This window comes from Pistacia vera, unplaced genomic scaffold (genome assembly GCF_008641045.1).
Source record: "Pistacia vera cultivar Batoury unplaced genomic scaffold, PisVer_v2 Contig561, whole genome shotgun sequence".
NCBI classification, from domain to species: Eukaryota; Viridiplantae; Streptophyta; class Magnoliopsida; order Sapindales; family Anacardiaceae; genus Pistacia; species Pistacia vera.
In genome coordinates, this window is record NW_022196403.1 from 74,752 (window position 1) to 95,175 (window position 20,424).

The 20,424-nt window shown below is 33.3% G+C and overlaps 3 protein-coding genes across 3 annotated transcripts; 1 reads left to right on the forward strand and 2 right to left on the reverse strand.

Annotated features, from left to right (window-relative positions):
* Nucleotides 1–881: 881 nt before the first annotated feature.
* On the reverse strand, nt 882–1,833 carry LOC116108290 (UPF0496 protein At2g18630-like). Its single transcript, XM_031394541.1, has 3 exons — nt 1,435–1,833; nt 1,119–1,385; nt 882–1,028 (listed from the first exon to the last, which is right to left on the reverse strand). Exons 1-3 carry the CDS (start codon nt 1,831–1,833, stop codon nt 882–884), a joined length of 813 nt encoding a protein of 270 aa, XP_031250401.1.
* Nucleotides 1,834–3,639: 1,806 nt separating this feature from the next.
* Nucleotides 3,640–12,478, forward strand: LOC116108302 (RNA cytidine acetyltransferase 1-like). Its single transcript, XM_031394554.1, has 26 exons — nt 3,640–3,875; nt 3,990–4,081; nt 4,704–4,875; nt 4,962–5,084; nt 5,294–5,467; nt 6,121–6,231; nt 6,342–6,475; nt 6,581–6,674; nt 7,052–7,150; nt 7,293–7,429; nt 7,612–7,709; nt 7,992–8,115; nt 8,231–8,318; nt 8,393–8,492; nt 8,569–8,621; nt 8,763–8,937; nt 9,197–9,239; nt 9,571–9,664; nt 9,921–10,100; nt 10,235–10,343; nt 10,434–10,509; nt 10,584–10,728; nt 10,845–10,973; nt 11,229–11,354; nt 11,802–11,867; nt 11,976–12,478. Exons 1-26 carry the CDS (start codon nt 3,771–3,773, stop codon nt 12,231–12,233), a joined length of 3,105 nt encoding a protein of 1,034 aa, XP_031250414.1. The 5' UTR covers nt 3,640–3,770; the 3' UTR covers nt 12,234–12,478.
* Nucleotides 12,479–14,357: 1,879 nt separating this feature from the next.
* Nucleotides 14,358–19,112, reverse strand: LOC116108300 (probable ATP synthase 24 kDa subunit, mitochondrial). The gene is made up of 7 exons (XM_031394551.1): nt 19,074–19,112; nt 18,471–18,567; nt 17,780–17,924; nt 17,210–17,320; nt 16,684–16,830; nt 15,170–15,292; nt 14,358–14,690 (listed from the first exon to the last, which is right to left on the reverse strand). Exons 1-7 carry the CDS (start codon nt 19,110–19,112, stop codon nt 14,627–14,629), a joined length of 726 nt encoding a protein of 241 aa, XP_031250411.1. The 3' UTR covers nt 14,358–14,626.
* Nucleotides 19,113–20,424: the final 1,312 nt, after the last annotated feature.

Here is a 20,424-nt window from a genome sequence, read left to right on the forward strand (position 1 = left end):
GTTTATCAATTTATCATATATAATTAATTAATTACTAATTTACTATAAATATACTTAGAACTTGATAATTGAAATAAATAACTAAATATTTATTATTATTCAATCAAATATATTATTTTATTAAAAAATAATTCTTTTAATTAATCATAATTCCAATTATACATTTAATTAATCAAAACTTTAATATCAATATATTAAAGTTTTTTATATAGTGTAGTTTATATGTAATAAGTATAATTGTATATTTATTTAATTAGGTTATTCTAAAATTTTAACTTTTTCTATTTAAATTTTTTTATATGTAAAATTACAATAGACCCTCAATTCTTCACAGATATTTCATTTCAGCCCAGATTCCAAAATAGGGTACCTGCCGTAGGTTCCAAGTAGGTTACAAACTGGGTAACCGCTGGAGGTTCTTTTTTCTAGGTTCCAGTTTCTCCACATGTAGGAATCGAAACCGGAACCGCACAGTGTCAGTTCTAAAAAAATAGAACCGGAACCTACCTGCACAGTGTCGGTTTCGGGTAGGTTCCGGTTCTAGTTCTAGTTCTACCCGCAATTCTGGTTCTACCCGCTATCCGTGCTCAAAATCATCCTTGCTATCATCTATTTAAACTTCAAACAAAAAGATATCTAATTGTCAACAAATTGGCCTTGGCAACTGATAAAACAGTAGCCTAAAAATCTGTCAACCAAGATCATCACTCCAAACAATCAATTAAGAGAAAAACTAAGGAAATTTCATTGATTAACAGGAAGTAAATACAATCAAAAAATCTGGAAAATGATAGTTCCAACTGTTCTAGCAATCCCCAGAATAACAACCTACCAAAACAAGCCAATTTTGCCTCAAACTAAATACACTTTCAGTTCCTACTCTAAAGATTCCATGGATCCTGCCAACCCTTTCTAACTAAATACACTTTCTGCTGCTCAAAAAACACAGCCAAATCTATTTCCAGTTCCTCCAGCAACCCCACCAAAAGCTGATCCTTGTTGGCTGCTAAATCCAAATCCACCACCACCTACAAATGTTTACATATGACAATTATCAGCAAAACCATCTCACCTTCACAAGGACTTAACCCAAAACAAGGGAAGATCAATATAAAAACTGAGAAAATTAATACAGACATAAATACAGAAACAAACAAGACATTCAATACCATCCTCCATGTTTTCATGGATTTCAGTTTCTTATCAAGCTTTCTTTTTCTTCTCCGCAATTTCTGTAACATAGACAACTGCTGCTTATACACCAACTGAAACAATGTAAAGAACTCCTCTGTGAATGGATTCCCAGCTTCCTTAAACTTCTTTAGTTCCTCCAACGTCTTGACATACCTTTCCTCATCAACCCCATCCTGTAATCCCATTTCTTCCTCAAATTGCTTAATGGCAAGTTTAATAAATTAATTGGCTGTTTCAAGCACGCTTAAGGCAATTCTTAAAAACAGTGCAAAAATCTAAGATCTGGATGCTACTCTCAAAGCACTCTTCAACCAAATTAAACAATTCTTGATTATTCCATTTATCTTTCTTGCATTCTAGAATTACTTTGGCCACTTCTTGGTTCATATCAAGAAGAGATCCGATGACTTCTTTGAGTGAGTCAAAAGACAAGGAACGAACCTCAACACCGGTAGAAAGTGAGCTGATAACACGACTGGTACATTCATGAATAATATTATCAAAGGATTGCAAGTTCGGATCAAGTGTACAAGCGGCCTCATATGAGCTAAGATCAGCTGAGAATTGGGAATCAATGTTCATTTGGAGGGCTGGTGGTGTTGCATCACCACCTTTCTTCTTGCTAGATTGTCCTCCCATCATGGTGATCCAATTGATTACAAAGGAAAAACCCAGAATTGTATTTTAGGAACTTATTATTCAAGCTTTACTATGAAAAAGAATGGTATGCAAGCTTGGGGTACTGAATATTTTAGATTAAAAAACCCCAGAAAACTAAGATCTTCAGAATCGAAACGGCAATCCTTTAATTTGACTAAGATGACAAAGATATTTATGATAAAGACAGAGTACAGAATGTCAAAACCAAGCTGAACCAATAAATTAAAGCAGAACCAAATTGCACCAACCACTACTCTACGAAATCGAGTCAAACTTAGATCCAAATGAAAAACCCAAAATCAATATGTAAACTTTAATTGAGAGAAATTTTGTTGAACTTAAAAGTACTTGAATTTCAATCGAACTAAATAAGATAAACTCTCACTTGGATCCTCGGCAAAAAGTAAACAAGCTGAAATATGAGCTAAACCCCACAACCAAGCTCTCTTTCGATATAATTGAAAATGCGCCAATAGATGTTTGATAATATATAATAATGTGTTATCAAAACCCTTTAGTAACTGTAATAACACCGGAATTCACATCCGGTTAACATAGCATTCCCCTTTAACAATTAGTTTCAATTAAAGCGAACAACTTTACACAAAACTAAAAATCAACCCTTAATTCGTATCGAAATTCTCATCCTGGTACAAAAGAATTCACATTTAACAAATAATACTAAGGAACTTCCCATTAAAGCAAACACATTTAGTAAAAACTTAAAATCAAACACAATCAGGTACCTCAAAATTCATAGCTCAAAACTAAACATATACTGTAAATTCTCCAAAAGCAATCCGAACAGACAACTCAGCCCTCCGTTTCTCTTCAAGAAGCCGCTCCACTCTCTTCACTGCACCATCTCACGGCTCAGGCTCCCTCCTATTTGAAGAAAAACACGTCACTCCAACCTCTTCTTATCCATTTTTGGTAGACCCAATGGTGCCTACAATTTGGGGAGTGGATGGGTTTTTTTCGGTTTCTTTGAGGATCTCAGCCATTGTAACTTAACCGGGAACGAATTTGCAGAAAATTGGAAGAAAAAACGAGAGAGAGAAAGGTGTTTGAATTGTGCTTTGAGAGAGAGAAACTGAGAAAAATGTGTATTGTCCACGGTGCTAAAAAAAAAAAATTGTAAAAACCAAACCGAATTGGTAATGAAACCGAAAAAATATTTGATTATGGTTCAAAATATTCAAAAAATCAAATTTTTGTTTTAGTTATCGGTTCAAAAAAAAAAATAGTTAATCGAAACTAGTTTTTTGTATCGGTTTTATAAATATATATATAGATATTAAATAAAAAAATTATTTTATTTTAGACTTTTATTTATATCAATTTTTAATGTATTATTAATAGTGATCAATAAATATGTATGTTTAATTTTTATTTGGATATGTATTGTTTATATTTACCATTTAATTTAGGAAAAAAATTAAAAAAAAAGTTTTATAAGAAAAAAGAGAAAATCAGTTCAAAATTATTTTTTTAAAGTGGTTAACCGGTTTGATTTCGATTCGAAAATTTTCCCAAACTAAAAACCAGTTTGGTTTAGAAAATCGGTTAATCTCTAACACCCCTAGTTTTGCCTTTCAAATTTTAAGCCAACTTCTTTTTACTATCCTTTAACTCACGAACATTTAAATCTTTTCATCCTAACCCTTTTCTATGCTTTAATTACATTTAAGTGTGCCACGTCAGATTTTTAAACCCCACAGAAAATCAAAAACCTTTCCAAAGGTTATATCCTCAATTCGAAACTTAGAAAGCATATAAGTTAAATTTCCTCGCGTTTACACTCATAAACCCTACAGAGAGAGCGCTCCTAAACCTTTAGGCGGGAGGTTGCAGACGACGACGAAGAAGAAGAACACAGAAAAGAGAATCATTATTAATTAATTGTGAAAAAAAAAATGAGGAAGAAGGTGGATGAGCGTATAAGAACGTTAATCGAGAATGGCGTCAAGCAACGGCAACGTTCCATGTTCGTCATCATCGGCGACAAGTCACGTGACCAGGCACGCTCTCTTTTTTGCTGATGAATTAATGCTTTAAGTTGTTGTGTTGTATGTAGAGTGATGAGAAACTTCAGTTCAGGAATGGTGTTGTTTGTTGTTGTTGTGTTTGTGCAGATTGTTAATCTTCATTACATGCTCAGCAAGGCCGTTGTCAAAACTAGACCGACTGTTTTGTGGTGCTACAAGGATAAGCTTGAACTCAGCAGGTTTTTTTATTTTTCATGCTAACCCTAAATTTTAATTTGTAAGTAAATTTAATTGAAATTGTAAGTTTTGGGTGCAAATGGGAGTTGTTTTGACACTGTTAAAAGCATTTTTGAATTGTGAAAAAAGCTCATTTATATATATTTGGATAGAGTTTGGCTGAAATTGATTAAAAAAAAAAAAAAAAAAAAAAAAGTAGATTTTTGGGTTTTTTTTTTTTTTTTTTGAGAGAATCTGCTTTTGCTTGTGATCTGTTTGCTAATCAATGTAATGGAGTTACAAAAACTAATTTAATCGAAAAATATATTTGGGGTGCGCGTGTGAGTTATTTTGACACTGTTAAAAGCGGTTTTGAGTTCTCAAAAAGCACATTTATATGTATGGACGTTGGCTGAAATAATGACAGTTAAAAGTAAACAATCGTGGTTTTTTGAGAAACACTTGATTTTTAGATATTTTTAAGAAGACCTGTTTGTGCTTGTTTGAATGAAGAACAAAAAAAGATAATGTAAATTTGCCTTGTATTGATTTACATGGTATTGATAATTATATACGTTTTGAGTTCTTTATATTATGGACTTTGGTGTGTGTGGATTCATTCTTGATTTGGTTGTGATTATTCAGTCATAAGAAAAAGCGTGCAAAGCAGATCAAGAAGTTAATGCTGAGAGGGCTGCTAGATCCTGAGAAAGTTGATCCTTTTCAACTTTTTCTTGAAACTGGAGGGTTAACATATTGCTTGTACAAGGATAGTGAAAGGGTTCTTGGAAATACATTTGGGATGTGCATATTGCAGGTAGCTTTTGATGGTTGCTTGCTGATGTTTCAATCACTTTTGATATCTCAGGATCGTTATAGGTTTTGCATGTGCTTTTATTTTAGGATTTTGAGGCTTTGACTCCAAATCTCCTGGCTAGAACGATAGAAACAGTGGAGGGTGGTGGATTAATTGTACTGTTGCTTCGTTCTCTGTCCTCACTGACCAGTTTGTGCACCATGGTCATGGTATGAATTATAATTATAGATCCTAATTGGTGACATTCGTTGATTAATTGTATTTTTGCCTCTTTTACTCTCCTTGCCTTATTTCAAGCCAAGTGTTTGTGCTGGCAGTCTAGAGTTCATAAAAGTCTGCCCCGTTTGATTGTATTTATAATTCCTCATTTGTGTGCACATCATTACTACATAAACTTTCAAAATGCTGCTGATATCAGGATGTTCATGAGAGGTTCCGTACAGAATCCCATTCTGAAGCTGCTGGGCGCTTCAATGAACGTTTTCTGCTGTCCCTTGCATCATGCAAAGCATGTGTGGTTATGGATGATGAGTTGAATGTTTTACCTATTTCATCTCATATTAGGTCGATTACTGCTGTTCCTGTTAAAGAGGTAATTTTCTGTTCCTCTACCTTTGTGAACTATATTGCATAAATAACTCTACTACAATGTCAGTTTTCTATTACATCCATTTATATTTTAGTTTGGTTATTAGATTATCAAACTAGCTTACTGTTTTGTGGGCATCATGAACTATGTTATGTAACAATTCTACTACAATTTCAGTTTTCTAAGTAATTATGTGAAAGAGTTAGTTAATTACTTTTGGTCAAGATGAAATATTTTTTTCCCTTTAATAAATTTTTGTGTCATCTTAATGATAGATATATCCAATGCTTAGGGACAAATCAAGTCAAGCTTGGGGTTTTTCAAGCTTGGTTCAGAAAGTCACTGCAGCATAAAGTTGTTTTTGAGCTTGGTTTATTTAGCTAGTGAGGAAGAATTTAAATGAGCTGAACTTGAGCTGTTTAGCACAATTTGGTTCCTGGTTTATTTTGCAGTTATTTCCACTTATTAAGCTTTTGAAAGTGCTACATTTTTTATTACATTGTCATACTATGATGGAAATGTTAAACTGCATCTTTTTAGCAGTTTGTTTGTTAACCAGGGACACTTTTATCATCAGTTGATATCACTAGTTGTTGAATTTGAAAATTGTTTATGCTTTATGTAACTGTTCTTTTACCTCCTTTTGGTGATTAAAGGACTCTGAAGGGCTTTCAGAAGCGGAGCGGGATCTGAAGAATTTGAAAGAACAACTAAATGATGATTTTCCTGCTGGTCCTTTGATTAAGAAATGTTGTACATTGGATCAGGTAGATAATGTTTATATGCAGCAATGATTCTTGATTCTTGTTGTCTGGCAGACTAATTTGGCTAATTCTTAATGATCAATGGCTGATATACTGTTTTTATGTTTGAGTAGGGAAAAGCTGTCATTACATTTCTTGATGCAATTTTAGATAAAACCCTACGTAGCACAGTGGCCTTGCTTGCTGCTCGTGGCCGTGGGAAATCTGCTGCACTTGGTTTAGCAGTTGCTGGAGCTATTGCTGCTGGGTAATGCGATTGAATTTGATACAGTTGTTTATTACTGAGCTTATTATTTCCTTGTTTGAACATTTAACTTTGTTTGATTCTGATAAAAGAAATATATCTGCACAGGTACTCAAATATATTTGTGACTGCACCAAGTCCCGAGAATCTGAAAACATTATTTGAATTTGTTTGCAAGGGTTTCAATGCAATTGAATATAAGGTACAGTTGTACTTTCTCCCAATGTATGAATGATATGTTTCAATAATTCTTACAAATAATTTGTTTTTCATCTTACATATGCTCTTCTAGATTCCATAATCTTTTGCAATAAGATTTATGTCCATCCCTGAATAAGCTTTCCCTTTTATTTATGCTGTTTGGGGCAGAAAAAGTTTCAAAGCAATGTGTTTAGTTCTCTCTATTGATGACACTAGGAGTTTTCCAATTTATTTCTGGAAATTATTCAGGTTACGTTTGATCTGAATGAAGTGATTCATCTCTGTGTTTGCTCTGTGTTTTAGATATTCAATGTTTTAAGTGTTGTTGTCTTATCATTTTTAACTTTATCTCAAATCTACTTTAACCTTTATTTCCAGGAACACATTGATTATGACATGGTGAGAAGTTCGAACCCTGAGTATAAGAAAGCAATTGTGCGGATTAATATTTACAAGCAGCACAGACAAACAATTCAGGTTAATATACATTGCTAGATTATTTGTACTAGATGATGCTGTCCTGTATTTGATGAATGAGGATGGAAATTTGTATCTTAGAATTACGTTATTATGTTGCTTTCTTTGCTCATGCATATTCAATTTGCTTTTTGTCTTGTAGTATATACAGCCACATGACTATGAAAAGCTTTCGCAAGTTGAACTGCTGGTGGTTGATGAAGCTGCAGCCATTCCCTTGCCAGTTGTGAAATCTTTGCTTGGTCCTTATCTTGTCTTCCTTTCATCTACTGTTAATGGGTATGATATGTTTGTGATAGTAGTTGTTTATACAAAATTAAGTGTTAACGTTAGCTTTGTTTTTCTGTCATGTTAATTCTTCTTATTTTCCCCTTAAGGATGCTCATTCTAACTTGGGTTGAGGAAGCAAATTTTGATTTAATTTTGATGAAATTTTGTTCTTTTTAATCTTGCACTCAAAGCTATGAAGGAACTGGTCGATCCTTGTCCCTGAAACTTCTGAACCAACTGGAGGAGCAAAACCATATGTCTGCTAAGGGTGTGGAGGGCTCTACTAGTGGTATGTTTTATAACTCTATGAATTAGATTTATGTATCTAGGCCTGTGAAGGTTGCAATTTAATAGAAATGTAGCTGTTTTAATAGATGATAACGATTGTTGTCCGGAAGAGCCTGACAATATCTAATTGGGCAGCCAGCAATACTTCAAGCAGACAAGGATTGTGGTTCACAAGAAGTAATCCTTGTCTGCTTGAAGTATTGCTGGCTGACCATTGTATTCACATATGATAACTAAGATTATTTTAAAAATTTTCTGAGTGATCGATTATCCTTGACTGTAGGTCGTCTTTTCAAAAAGATAGAACTTACTGAATCTATTAGATATGCTTCTGGAGATCCGATAGAGTCCTGGCTTAATGGTTTGCTATGCTTGGATGTTGCAAATTTCATTCCGAATGTCAGCAGGTTTGCATTAAATTGTTATCATCTGATGAAGCTGAAACTGCCTACAGCTTCATTGATGTTCTCACTTATGAAAGCATTTTCATTATCATTATTAATTTCTTTTTTGGAAAATTAGATTACCTCCGCCCAGTGAATGTGATCTCTACTATGTTAATCGGGATACACTTTTTTCCTTCCACAAGGACAGTGAGTTATTTTTGCAGGTAATTATATCGTGATCTGATGTTTTCATTTTGGTTTAACGTAACCTTGGTGCTTATATGTCTATTATTTGCAGCGAATGATGGCACTATATGTTTCTTCTCACTATAAAAATTCTCCCAATGATCTACAACTAATGGCTGATGCTCCAGCACACCATTTATTTGTGTTGCTTGGTATATCAACTTTCTTTTGAAGTATTTTTTTTTACCTTTTCAAGATGAGATACTCATTTTAACTGCTTATATGCAGGCCCTGTCGATGAGTCAAAAAATCAACTTCCTGATATCCTGTGTGTCATCCAGGTTTGCATCTTTATGTGCAATGCACAATTACAAGCATTACTAATGGTTCTGCTGTAGCATGCAATGATCCTTTGAGCAAATAAGATCATGCACATATATGCATACATGCTTACATGTGTTCATGTGTACACATATTTACAGGTCTGCCTTGAAGGGCAGATTTCTCGTACATCTGCTATTAAAAGTTTAAGTGCTGGCCATCAACCCTCTGGAGATCAAATCCCATGGAAATTCGCTGAAGAATACAGGAATACTGATTTCCCTAGTCTTTCAGGTGCTCGCATTGTACGCATNATATTTTCAAATTCATATCTTTGTTTGATGTTGAAGGTTGTAAGGAATTAACGAAAGAAAAAGAGTTAATTTAAAATTTAAAGAAGAAAACTAGTGTTTATAGTAAGGTGAATTAGGAAAGTAATTTTGTTTTTATCTATTTAAATTATATCTTTAGAAACAAATTACTTTTTTACATTGAGAGTAAATCTCTCTCGCTCAGTCTCAGTTGGTCTCTTTATATATATATATATATATTTTTTTTTTTTTTTTTCTAAGTTACTTCTCCTGTGTTGGGTCAGTGCAGCTTGGATATGGTTCTGCTGCTGTGGAACTTTTAGCTAGGTACATGCATTTTTTACTTCCATTAGTTGTATTACTACACTGCATAGATTTATGGCTTCCACAAAATTATCAGATATTGATTTTAATATTTGAATTATGAATATTTGTAATTTTCTTGATATCAATATGGAGTTTTCTGTTCCTATCAATGAATAAAATTGAATATAAAAAATGTGGAATATGAAAAAGCTGGGCAGCTATTGTATATTAACTTTCGACACATCATAATTAAAAAAAAATGTGGGATATTTGGATTCTGATTATGATGTGATACATCATAATTTTAAATGTCTTTTGAAGAGAAGCATTTTTAATCTAAGATTGTCTACAGGTATTATGAAGGACAGTTCGCTTCTATTTCTGAGATAGATGTTGAAGATGAAGTGGAGACTCCCGAAGTTAGAGTTACAGAAGCTGCAGAAAAGGTTCACCCATATAACTAGCTTTACTAGTTTTTTATTTTTATCATAAAATACATTCGATATTTGCTGAAACTTGTGTTTTTAGCATAACCTGCAAATAATTTCATACTTTAAAATTTTGGGTTCTGCGTCAAGATTGTGATCTTATTTTCCTGGTTAATATTGGCTTTTCCCTTCTTTTATATTTTTTATGTTGATGGAACTATAAATATTTAGAATATCAAGATATTCTTTGACCTTGTGAACACTGCATTTGCAGGTTTCATTGCTTGAAGAAAATATAAAACCTAGAACAAATCTTCCCCCTTTGCTTGTACATCTCCGTGAACGGCGGGCTGAGAAGCTCAATTACCTTGGTGTATCCTTTGGGCTTACCTTGGAACTTTTCCGTTTTTGGAGGAGACATAAATTCGGGCCCTTCTTTATTGCCCCTAATGCTGTAAGATGCCTATTTTTTCTTGTGCTATGTATCCTTTCAATTTTCTTTTCTTTGTTTCTTAATTTACATAGTTTAACATGCTTTGGAGGATTACTCGGGAGTTGATTTTGATTTTCTTTATTTTAATCGTTAAGAATGCTGTGACTGGCGAACATACATGTATGGTCCTGAAACCATTATCCAGTGAGGATATTGAAGTTGATGAATCAGATGAATGGGGCTTCTTTGGTCCATTTTACCGAGGTATTTCAATTTTTAATAATTGTTTGTCTCTCCTTTTGCTGTGATCCATATCCTTAGTTCATAGCCTGATCATTTGTGGAATATCCCTAGAATTCAGGAGAAGATTTGCCAGACGAATTTTTTCAGATGTTAAGTTAAGCAATATGGACTATAAGCTTGTTATGAGGTAAGCTTTTGATATTTTATCATCATTGAATTAGTTTTGTTGTATAATTTCTCACCCTACTCTTAACCTTTCAGCATTTTGGACCCTAAGATCAACTTTACTGAGCAAGAATCTACAGAGTCCACCCCAGAGAAAACTTTGAAGTCGACTGATATTTTATCACAAGACAACATGGAGCGGGTGAGAGCTTATATAGATGGTTTTATTGACTATACTCGGGTAAGATCTCCAAAGATGAATAAGACAGAGAATACTTCACATTATTCGTTATTTTTATTTAATATTCATAGTTCTAATCGTCTTTAAATCTTTTTTCTTTTCTTTTTTTTTCCCAGATTATAGACATTCATCCCTATTTGGCAGACCTATATTTCCAAGAGAAGCTTCCAGTTTCATTTTCTTATGCTCAGGCCTCTGTACTGCTTTGCATTGGTTTGCTGCGGCAAGATATCTCTTACATTGAGGTTTGTTTCGGACCCTGCTCTTCAAATAATTTAACTTGTATGCACAACTGTTTTCTTGTAACATTTTGCATCTGTGTGAGCGTCTAATATCTCTGTTATATATCGTTCCTAAAAGAAAAAAGGAAATCTAATATCTCTGTTATATATAGTTATGTACCACTTTCAATGGTCTTTGCGTTGGCTGTCTTGAGTGTAATTTTCTCTTGTCGAATGTGTATTGACTAAGTCATGCTCAATTCAAATCTTGTATTGCAGGGACAAATGAAGTTGGAGAGGCAACAGGTACTTACAATGTTTAAAAAGGTTATGAAGAAGTTACACAAATATATCACGAGTATTTTAACGGAGGATGCTGAATCTGCTCTACCTCGACTAAGAGATGTAAGTCAAGGATTCACCTTGCACTCTTGCCTTGAATTTAATGATTGTTAAGCTGGTACAAATACATAAAGATGTCATTTTCAGTCACCAGTAAGGTTATTTTTCTCTTGTGCTTTTCCCTGGTTTGGGTGCATCAGCAGTAATGTCCAAAACACAACATAACTGGGTATGAAATCATGTGAATTGGGGATATAAATCTACTAGTGTGCCTGTCAATGGATTTAATCAAAATCATTTCCAATCATGAACATAATATATAGATCGTTTAAGTACTTCAAAACCAATGGTGATTTGAATCATTCCGAAGTATGCCACTAGCAAGGATAGAATTGTCCCATTTGTTTCTAATATTTAGATGCATATTTCTAATTTTTTTTTTTTCATCTCTTAGAATGATTTAATTGTAAATAACACAACTCCGAACTTGATGTCTCAAATTGCTCTCAGATCGAGTTGAAACCTCATAATATTTCCCTCGATGAAGATCTCAAAGAAGCAGCAAAGCAAGTTGAGGTGTGCCTTTTAACCTTTGCTTTCTCTAATTTTTTTTTTTTTTTTGAATTTTATTTTCTCTTTACCGTAAGTCCAAAACTGAATCCACTCACTAAACTCCATCTATAGGAGGAGATGAAATCCAAGGTGGAGGGTATGTTGGATCCCGACTTGCTTCAAAACTATGCCATTGTCGACAAAGATGGTGACTTTGACAAGGCTCTGCAAAATGGAGCCGGAAAGGCAATCTCCAGTGGTGTCATTAGCGTCAAATCCAGCAAAACGAAAGTTGAGAAGCCTTCAAAGCAAAAAGAGAGTCAGAAAAGCGGGAAAAAGAGAGGTAAAGACGAACACGGCTCAAAATCGAGTAAGAAGCATAAGTCTTAATTATTTTGACATGCAAGAGATGCAATTTTATTGTAGAATAGGATCAAGAGTGAGTGAAACTCTAATTTTAGATGGGAATTAATTGCTTATTGTTATTTTTATTCTGTTGTATTTCAACTTAGCATAGTGATATATGCAATTTTGAGAGAAGAATACTAGAATAGGTCACTTGTTTTTGGATTTTTAAAGTAATTTATGTACATAAAAACGCTGGCAGCTGCATTTGAATTAAAGAAAAAAAAAATTGGGATTTTTCTAAATTTTTTTGTGTGCTTTTGATGGGTATTAAAGAAGAAAAATACATAAAAGATGAGAAAAAGAAAAGATTTTATGACTCTGGCGAAAAAATACCTAAAGCAATGTTGCTAATATTCCTAGTGTGGAATATGCTATAGAGTAGAACTATTATGTTTAGTGGTAATAAACTAATAATATTATTTATCTACTTTACAAATCGAAAACAAATATAACGAAATTGGATTACTGAAAATTAAATTAAAAAAAAGTATAATGATAATCATATATAAAAAAATCCCATGCTTTTATGTATAACTTATGTGGTAGAAAGCATACAAATTCTCTTTTCACTTCAAAGGCTCGTCATATCCAAAAAAGGAAGAAAAAATAGCATTAATGAAATGATATTATACTATATTGTTTATTGAATCGTTAAAATTTTATTTTAAATTAATAAATATTTATCTGTTCTTTTATTATTATTTTCTTAAATTTTTGTTATTGATCTTTTCAAAGAATTTTTTGTTGTTTCATAAACCTATTATTGATCTTCTCAATGTCCATCTTTTAGGCAACATTGTTTCACTTCCATTATCTACTGTTGATAAATTTTCAGTACAAATCTAATTTTCTTTGGTACTAACAGAACTTATATGCCTCACACACTAACATGACACACCAGTGTGCATCCCTTAAAATGGAAAAGTAACCCAACCGGCCCGGCCCGCGACGGGTTACTTTGTTTGGCGGGTTAGGCCCGGCCCGCCAAACAAAGTAACCCGCCCGGCCCGGCCCGTGACGGGTTACTTTGTTTGGTGGGCCGGGCCTAACCCACCCGCCAACAAAGGCAGGCCGGGTTAGGCCCGCTATTTTCTCCAAAATGGCTGGCCCAGCCCGGCCCGCCAGCCCTAACCCGCCGGGTTAGGTGGCGGGCTGGGCCGGGTTAGCCCGATTTTCCTATTTTTTTTGTTTTTTATTTTTTTATTTAACTTTTCAAATAAATAATTATAAATATAATTGTTTTTAATTAACTTTTCAAATATCAATAATTCAATTCAATTTTTTTGTTTGTTAACATTTCAAATATTAATTCAATTTTGATACAATAAAATTATAATATAAGAAAAATTAGACTTATTGGAGTATGGAAATTGGAATTTGGAAAATTGGAAATATTAATTAAAAATTGCAAAAACTAATAAAAATTAAAATATGAGCAAATTGCAAAAACTAATAAATGAATAATTGAGAGATTAAAGATTAGAGAATATGAAAGAATGAGAGAATTTGAGTTGTGAGAAAAATGTGAGAATTTAGAACCAATTTATAGGAAAAAATGGGAAAGAGAAATGACGAAAAAGACCCTTCCAACGGCTATAAAACGACTATATTTCAAGGGTAAAAGGGTAATTTGAAAAATAAAATAAAAATTTTTATTTTTTTTATTTTTTTGGGCCAACCCGCCGGGTTGCACACAACCAACCCGGCGGGTTGCCGTGTCTCTTGCAAAAGAGACAAAATAGCAACTCGCCGGATTGCGGGTTGCCATTGTGCAACCCGACCCGCCCGGGGGTTGCTACTGGGTTAGGGTCAACCCGGACCGCCAAGGCTTAACCCTCATTTTCCCGGGCCGGGCTAGGGTTAACCCGCCTAACCCGGCCCAAATTTTCCACCTCTAGACTCTTCAATCCAAATGTTTCAGTGTACTAATAGAACTTATATGCCTCACATACTAACAGAACTGATGGATGTTTTTTAATTTTTTTTATAAATTTGAAAATTGAAGCTCAGAAAGAGGCAACAAACATTCATTTTCAGGCTTGAATGGGAGCAACTTATAATCCTATAAACATGTTGGGTCACAAGATGGGGCTAAAAAAAAGCACCAGAGCCTAAAAAAGATCCATGCATTGAGAAGCATTAGATACAATGAAATGTTTGACAAAAAATGAAAATGAAAAACATGAGGATTGTGCTGAATGTATTTTCATAGCACAAACAGCAACACATTTCTGGATCTCGCATGGACATGGTCGATTATTATTATAGCAAAGTAATAAAAGGTATCGTCATAATCTGAGTAAGGTTCTCCATTATGTCGCAACAATAGTTCAACCTCGGATCAAATCGTAAAAGAAAACCAGATGTTGAATCTCTCAGAGGAAGTTTCTGATGTCCAGTGACTTCACATCCACCATTTCCTCATCTTTGAACTCCTCCCTGAAATCGGAGAAAGACTAATATCAGTTCCAACTCTCTTGCAATAAAATTTAGATACAAAGTAAATTGGTCAATCTGAATTCAAATAGCACTGGTCAGTTAAGGACACATGGCAGCTGCCTCAATAGCCCATTTGCCATCTTCAATGGCATCTAAATAAGATGCAAGCTCACCCCTCTGACAAGTCCATTGTTTCTATTGGGTGCAAAACCGGGGCTTACTGCTCATCTATAGCCCTTTTGTAGTCAATAAATTCATGTGATACAACATCTTAGATAAGAGGCCTCTAGATAATTTCTTGGTAGGTAATCAAGTGTCACTTTGTTTTTAGACAATTTAAACCTACGACCTAGGCCAGTTCTACCCTTCAACACCTGACTTGAGTGCACAGAACATGCCATGAAGACAGTAAAACGTGCAAAAAAATTGATGGGTTTACAATAGAAAATGGTCAGCATTGCAAAGTGCAAATAACCTACCGCTTCTTTTGGGTTTCCATAGCCTCAAGAGCATCCTTCTTCAGCTCCTCCAGCTGTGCTTTGGCAATTTTGTTTTCCAACTGCTCTTCATACTTTGGCAAGTCCTCCTTCCGGATTCCAAGCCTGGTAAGATAATGAATTTGTCAGAGGTGCTTATTCATTTTTGGCCTCATACCAAACCTTAGGGAAATTAAAGAAAACAAATTTTGAGCAGTATCAAGCATATACAGACACATAACTTTTAGAGAACTGGAGTAAAAAATTCAGTAACCAGGATGAATCCTATAGTTCTGAATAAAAAACTTGATAGGCCCACAATACTAATTATAGATGTAGTTTAATTACCACAGTTATCTAGGTGTAGGTCAGCTGACCTTCCAGCTTACCCTATCAAGAAAATTAGCCTTCCTGCTTGCATACACAACCTCATAATGGTAGAACAATAAAGGAGGAATAGAGATATTGGTTGGTAAAAATCATTTTTGAGTCACTTTTAGCAATGCTACAAAAATCGTTTGCTATTTACTCTCTCCAAATTGAATGGTGATATAAATTTCATATTTTTCATATGACCCACAAGTTCCTCAACCTCTTGTCACACCAAAGTGGGCATTTTATCGGTGCATAATAACACATCAATACTACACCTATAACCTCTATATCATAACAATGCATAACTCACACTCAAATACAGCCCAATTCATTTTTAAATGGTTTGAATCATATGAAAATATCGCATCATATAAAGTGATACTTTATTCTATAAATGACATAAGATTAATGCACTAAATAACAAACTACATGTACGAAAATAAACCCACATATATATCTACATTGCAAAATATACCATGGAAGCCCTTGGTACTGGTCAATATATACATAACAAATATGAAATTGACATGAAAGAACCCCTGACCCACACACGACACCGATGGGGTAAATTGACAACTTGAGCACTTCAGATGTGTCATCAGTCCTTAAGCATGTAAGCATGAATAATTGGTTCCTTCTTTTTCCCCAATATGCAGGATTAGCTGCACCTACCATGTTCATATATTATGATAAAGCATCATGGCAGAACAGAGTACTAGTCTTATTATATACTTGGCTAAACATGCTGAATATTCTAATCAGAATTATGCTATGAAATATTGGGCTGCACACAGCTACTATGACTAACAAATTCAACTTTCAAGCCACTAGTATGGTCAAACCTGTGTCATCAAATTCAGACAGTAACGCAAATTTTAAGTCATCACTTATATCTTAGTAATCATAGTTCAGGTGAATTGCATAGAATAGTTCTAGTACAAATACACTAGACTCCATACCAAATAGACATACCTCATAAATGCAATTAAATTAGATAATAAACGTCGACACCACAGTAGGAACAAGCTAAAGTTCACTCAACCTTACTATGACAAACATTCCAACTAAAAAGCCTCAGTCGAATCCTCATTATACACAAAAGTGTAAAAAAAACAAAGCAGCTAAAAGCTAATGATACTTACTTCTTATTAATCTTATCAAACTCAGCCAAAAGCAAAGCCATCCCTTTCTTATCATTCCTCATAAGAGGCTTTTTTATTTCCTTTTCAACTTTCTCGAGGGCGTCCATCATCATAGCCTCTGCACCAAGTTCATCAGTGAGTCCTCTCCTGAAACAGAAAAGATACAAATAATATTATTACGGCTTCAATTGTAATTTGCAGCTATTTCGGATCCACGATAAACATAGAAGCAGTCAATCTCACTGGTAGTTCATCATTTGATGCATAGTCTCATGCGAAAATAAAATTTAACCAATTCTTATCACCACTGCTAGAAGAATAGCCTAAATGCACTGGCAACAAAAATTAAGAAAGCATGGAGAGGTGATAAGAAGTTCTTTTTCCAAATTCCATTCATTCTAGTAAAAAATGGTGGTCACAGCACATAAAAACACAAGTACAAAGCTTGAACTACAACAACTTACAAAGCTTGAACTACAACAACAGTTATATCTAAAACATAAAGAATATATAAATGAGTACATACTTGATCCGAATTTCCTTTAACGTCAACAAATATGTCCGAGCATCTGGGATTCCTTCTGTTCGACTTTGGATGGTAAACTGAATCCTTTGAGATTCTGAAAACAACCCTGCTCTGCAGATGCCAAAATATAATAGGTAAATTCATCATTAACCGAAACAATAAAATTAAGGTGACATAAATGTACCATACACGGTTCTTCTCTCATTCAACATTCACCCCTGTACATTTATTTGACAATGATATAGCAGGAAACACAGACTGACAGTCTCAAAACATTTAAAGCATAAAAAAGGTCCAAATTCACATTAATCAATTCTAATATCTATAGAAAAGTTAGCTCCATGAATAATGTCCCTTGATACGTAAGCTGTGAAGTGATATTTCGGAAAATGTTAAGCATTACATACACATCACTCACAAGATTAGAGATCATACATAAATATTTAAGGTATAAATAAATGGATTAAAAAAAAAATACATATCTCAAATCATTTCACTAAAATGCACCAGGATATATAAAAGAGAGCAATCATGGAATAAATGAATGCCAAATGAGACAAAGGAACTTACTTCTCTCTGATTGTCTTCATGACCTTGGCATACTGAGAAACAGAAGCAGGATCATCTGGGTCAATGGTGATCTTCTCCTTCCGAAGTATCCCCATGGCTGTCTCAAATTTTTTCTTAACATCCAAAAAGATGTTCTTCAACATCTCTTTTCAGCACAAATGAAAGTACTTGTTCAGTAAATTATCAAATAACACAACAAGCTCATAAAATATCAAAACACAACAATCAGCAGATAATGGTATACGCCAAAAATAAAATACCCATTCCACCGCTTCTATTTCTCCTCATTAAAGAAACCAAACTTTTAGCAGTTATAAAGCACCAAAAGTAGGTCAAAAACAGCCAATATCAACTATAATCAAGAATTTGAAAAACCCATCAAATGCAATTACTTGTTCATCGAATAACCATAACACCCAAAAGATCAAGCATCACAATCTACCTTCAATATTCTTTTGCAAATTTGAAAATGAAAACTAGTTCACTAATTCAAACAAGCCCATATGCTTAATATCGATATACAGTTGCAAATTACACCCAATTTCAAACTAACTTATTTCCGCGCTAGCGTTCATTCTCTCTCTTTTCAAGACGGGTTACTCCCTTTGTTTATTATTTATTTCCCAATTCTTGACTTTCCAATCTGTTAATACATACAAACAAACATTAAAACAACTATACATTCACTCACCATCTCCCTTAAGAGCCGGAGGTGCAGCTTCCTTCGCAAAGTAACGCACTGGAATAGCATGCTGCTGCTGCTGCAGTATCACTTGGCTCCCACACAACTGTGCATTTCCAATATAAAATACACCAAAAAAAAGTAAATGCCGAGCAATAAACAAGCAAAAAAATAAACAATTAAGAACATAAATGTTAGTGATATCTAAAAAATTTCAATTTTAAAACATAAATGATACTCATTTTCACTAAGATAGTTAGTCAAATCCCCCAAAAAGAATTCTAAAAATATTAATAAATATCAGATTTTTCAGTAGCTGTCATTTTATTTTAAAAATGTAAAAGCAACAAATTTCAGATTATTATTATTTTAATGCTAAAAACAAACTTTCAGATTGTAGGTGTAACCAAATTTATATTTATACTTTTAAAATTTTTTTTTAAAAAAAAGGCCACACTCGCATTTCAGATCCGATTGAACAAAATGCGCAAAGAAAAAATGAAATCGAGTATTGAGGAGTAAGAAACTTCAGTTTTCGAGGTTAAGGAAGAATTGATCGAGGATAAGGATAGCCTTATTCCGATCTGGAATAGCGAGGAGTGAGTTACCGACCTGTTTGGGTTTGGATAAGAGCCGAGAAGAGAACGCCATGATCGGACCTCAGCCTTCTTCTTCGTCTTCAATGGTTTGGTTGATTTTTAGCCTTAGGGTTTGGTTGGAAGCTCTGCGTTTTTGTTTATGAGATGTCTCAATCTGAGACTGTGTGAGACTGATTCTATGCGTCTCAGGTGTTGGTTTGCTTGTGATGTATGCCGTTGGTTTGTGTTTGGGGTATTTGAAACCGACGGCTGTGAGGCTCCCATTTGGTGCCCTTCCTTTCGAAAGAACAATAAAACTCCAAATTTTATTAAGGGTATCATCACCTACAGAACATCGTTTTAAGAAATATTATTAGAGGATATTTTTTTATTAAAACTTACAATTAAAGGACACTTAAAAACAAACGACGTTAACTTTAATTTTATTTACACATTTCATTTCAATGAGAATCATAAATAAAATAAGTTGATAAATATTTTTTTATTATATTTTGCATTTTAGTTTTATTTTATTGTTAAATATATATTACTTTTAAAATTTAACTTAATATAATTACACATAAATTCTTAGCTTTGTTTTTTTTTTTTTTTTTTTTAAACGAAATCATAATTGTACATGGGCGTTAAAGTCATTTTAGGAAATTAAGTTAAAGTTAACAGTGTTTTACCGCTAAATATCCTTTAGTTGAGAATTCTTTTTATAAAAATTGTCCTATAACAATCAATTTCTTAAAATGATGTCCTCTAATGTACATTTAAAAAAAAAAAAAAATAGTATCATTAAGGTTATAATATTCTTTTTCTTATTATTTTTTTGAACATCAAAATTTTGAAACCAAAATCTTTAAGAAAATGTATTTGATTGACATGTAAAATAAGGTAAAAAAAAAAAAAAATTGCTTTTAAATGTTCTATATAGTTTTTTGGGTTAAAAATTCATGTCGTTAAGTTTTATGTGATAAAAAAAATTAGATATATATTTGTTAATTTATAACAATTGGGTAGATAAATTTTTCTTATTCTTTAAAAAGAATTTATGTTCTTTAATCAAACCTTAGAAGAGTCAAATATTAACCCAATTTCTTTCGACTTTGAGAACAATTTTTTCTTTCTTTCAATTATATCAAATACATTTGAAAAATTAGACAATATTTATATAAAACTTACATTCCGAATATTATATTTTAGTTTTTAAAAATTATTTTTGGCTCGAGGAGAAATGAGTGTGATCTTTGAATTATTAAATTTAATTATTGTTCTTAATTTTATTCGAAGTTTTATTAAAAGTATTTATAGTTTCATATGAGGTGAATAATATTTTCTTAAATAAATGATATTAGGTTATTCTTTGAAAGGAATATAGC

Bases quoted from the DNA above. Each gene is read 5' to 3' on its own strand.
- LOC116108300 (XM_031394551.1), bottom strand. From the start codon at position 19,112: ATGGCGTTCTCTTCTCGGCTCTTATCCAAACCCAAACAG. The intron at 18,568-19,073 runs GTCGGTAACTCA...GGAAATGCACAG, and splicing joins TCTTATCCAAACCCAAACAG to TTGTGTGGGAGCCAAGTGAT. The intron at 17,925-18,470 runs GTGAGTGAATGT...TGTGCTGAAAAG, and splicing joins TCCGGCTCTTAAGGGAGATG to AGATGTTGAAGAACATCTTT.
- LOC116108290 (XM_031394541.1), bottom strand. From the start codon at position 1,833: ATGGGAGGACAATCTAGCAAGAAGAAAGGTGGTGATGCAACACCACCA. The intron at 1,386-1,434 runs GCTTGAAACAGC...AAGCAATTTGAG, and splicing joins TTAAGAATTGCCTTAAGCGT to GAAGAAATGGGATTACAGGA. The intron at 1,029-1,118 runs GTTTTTATATTG...AAACATTTGTAG, and splicing joins TGTCTGTATTAATTTTCTCA to GTGGTGGTGGATTTGGATTT.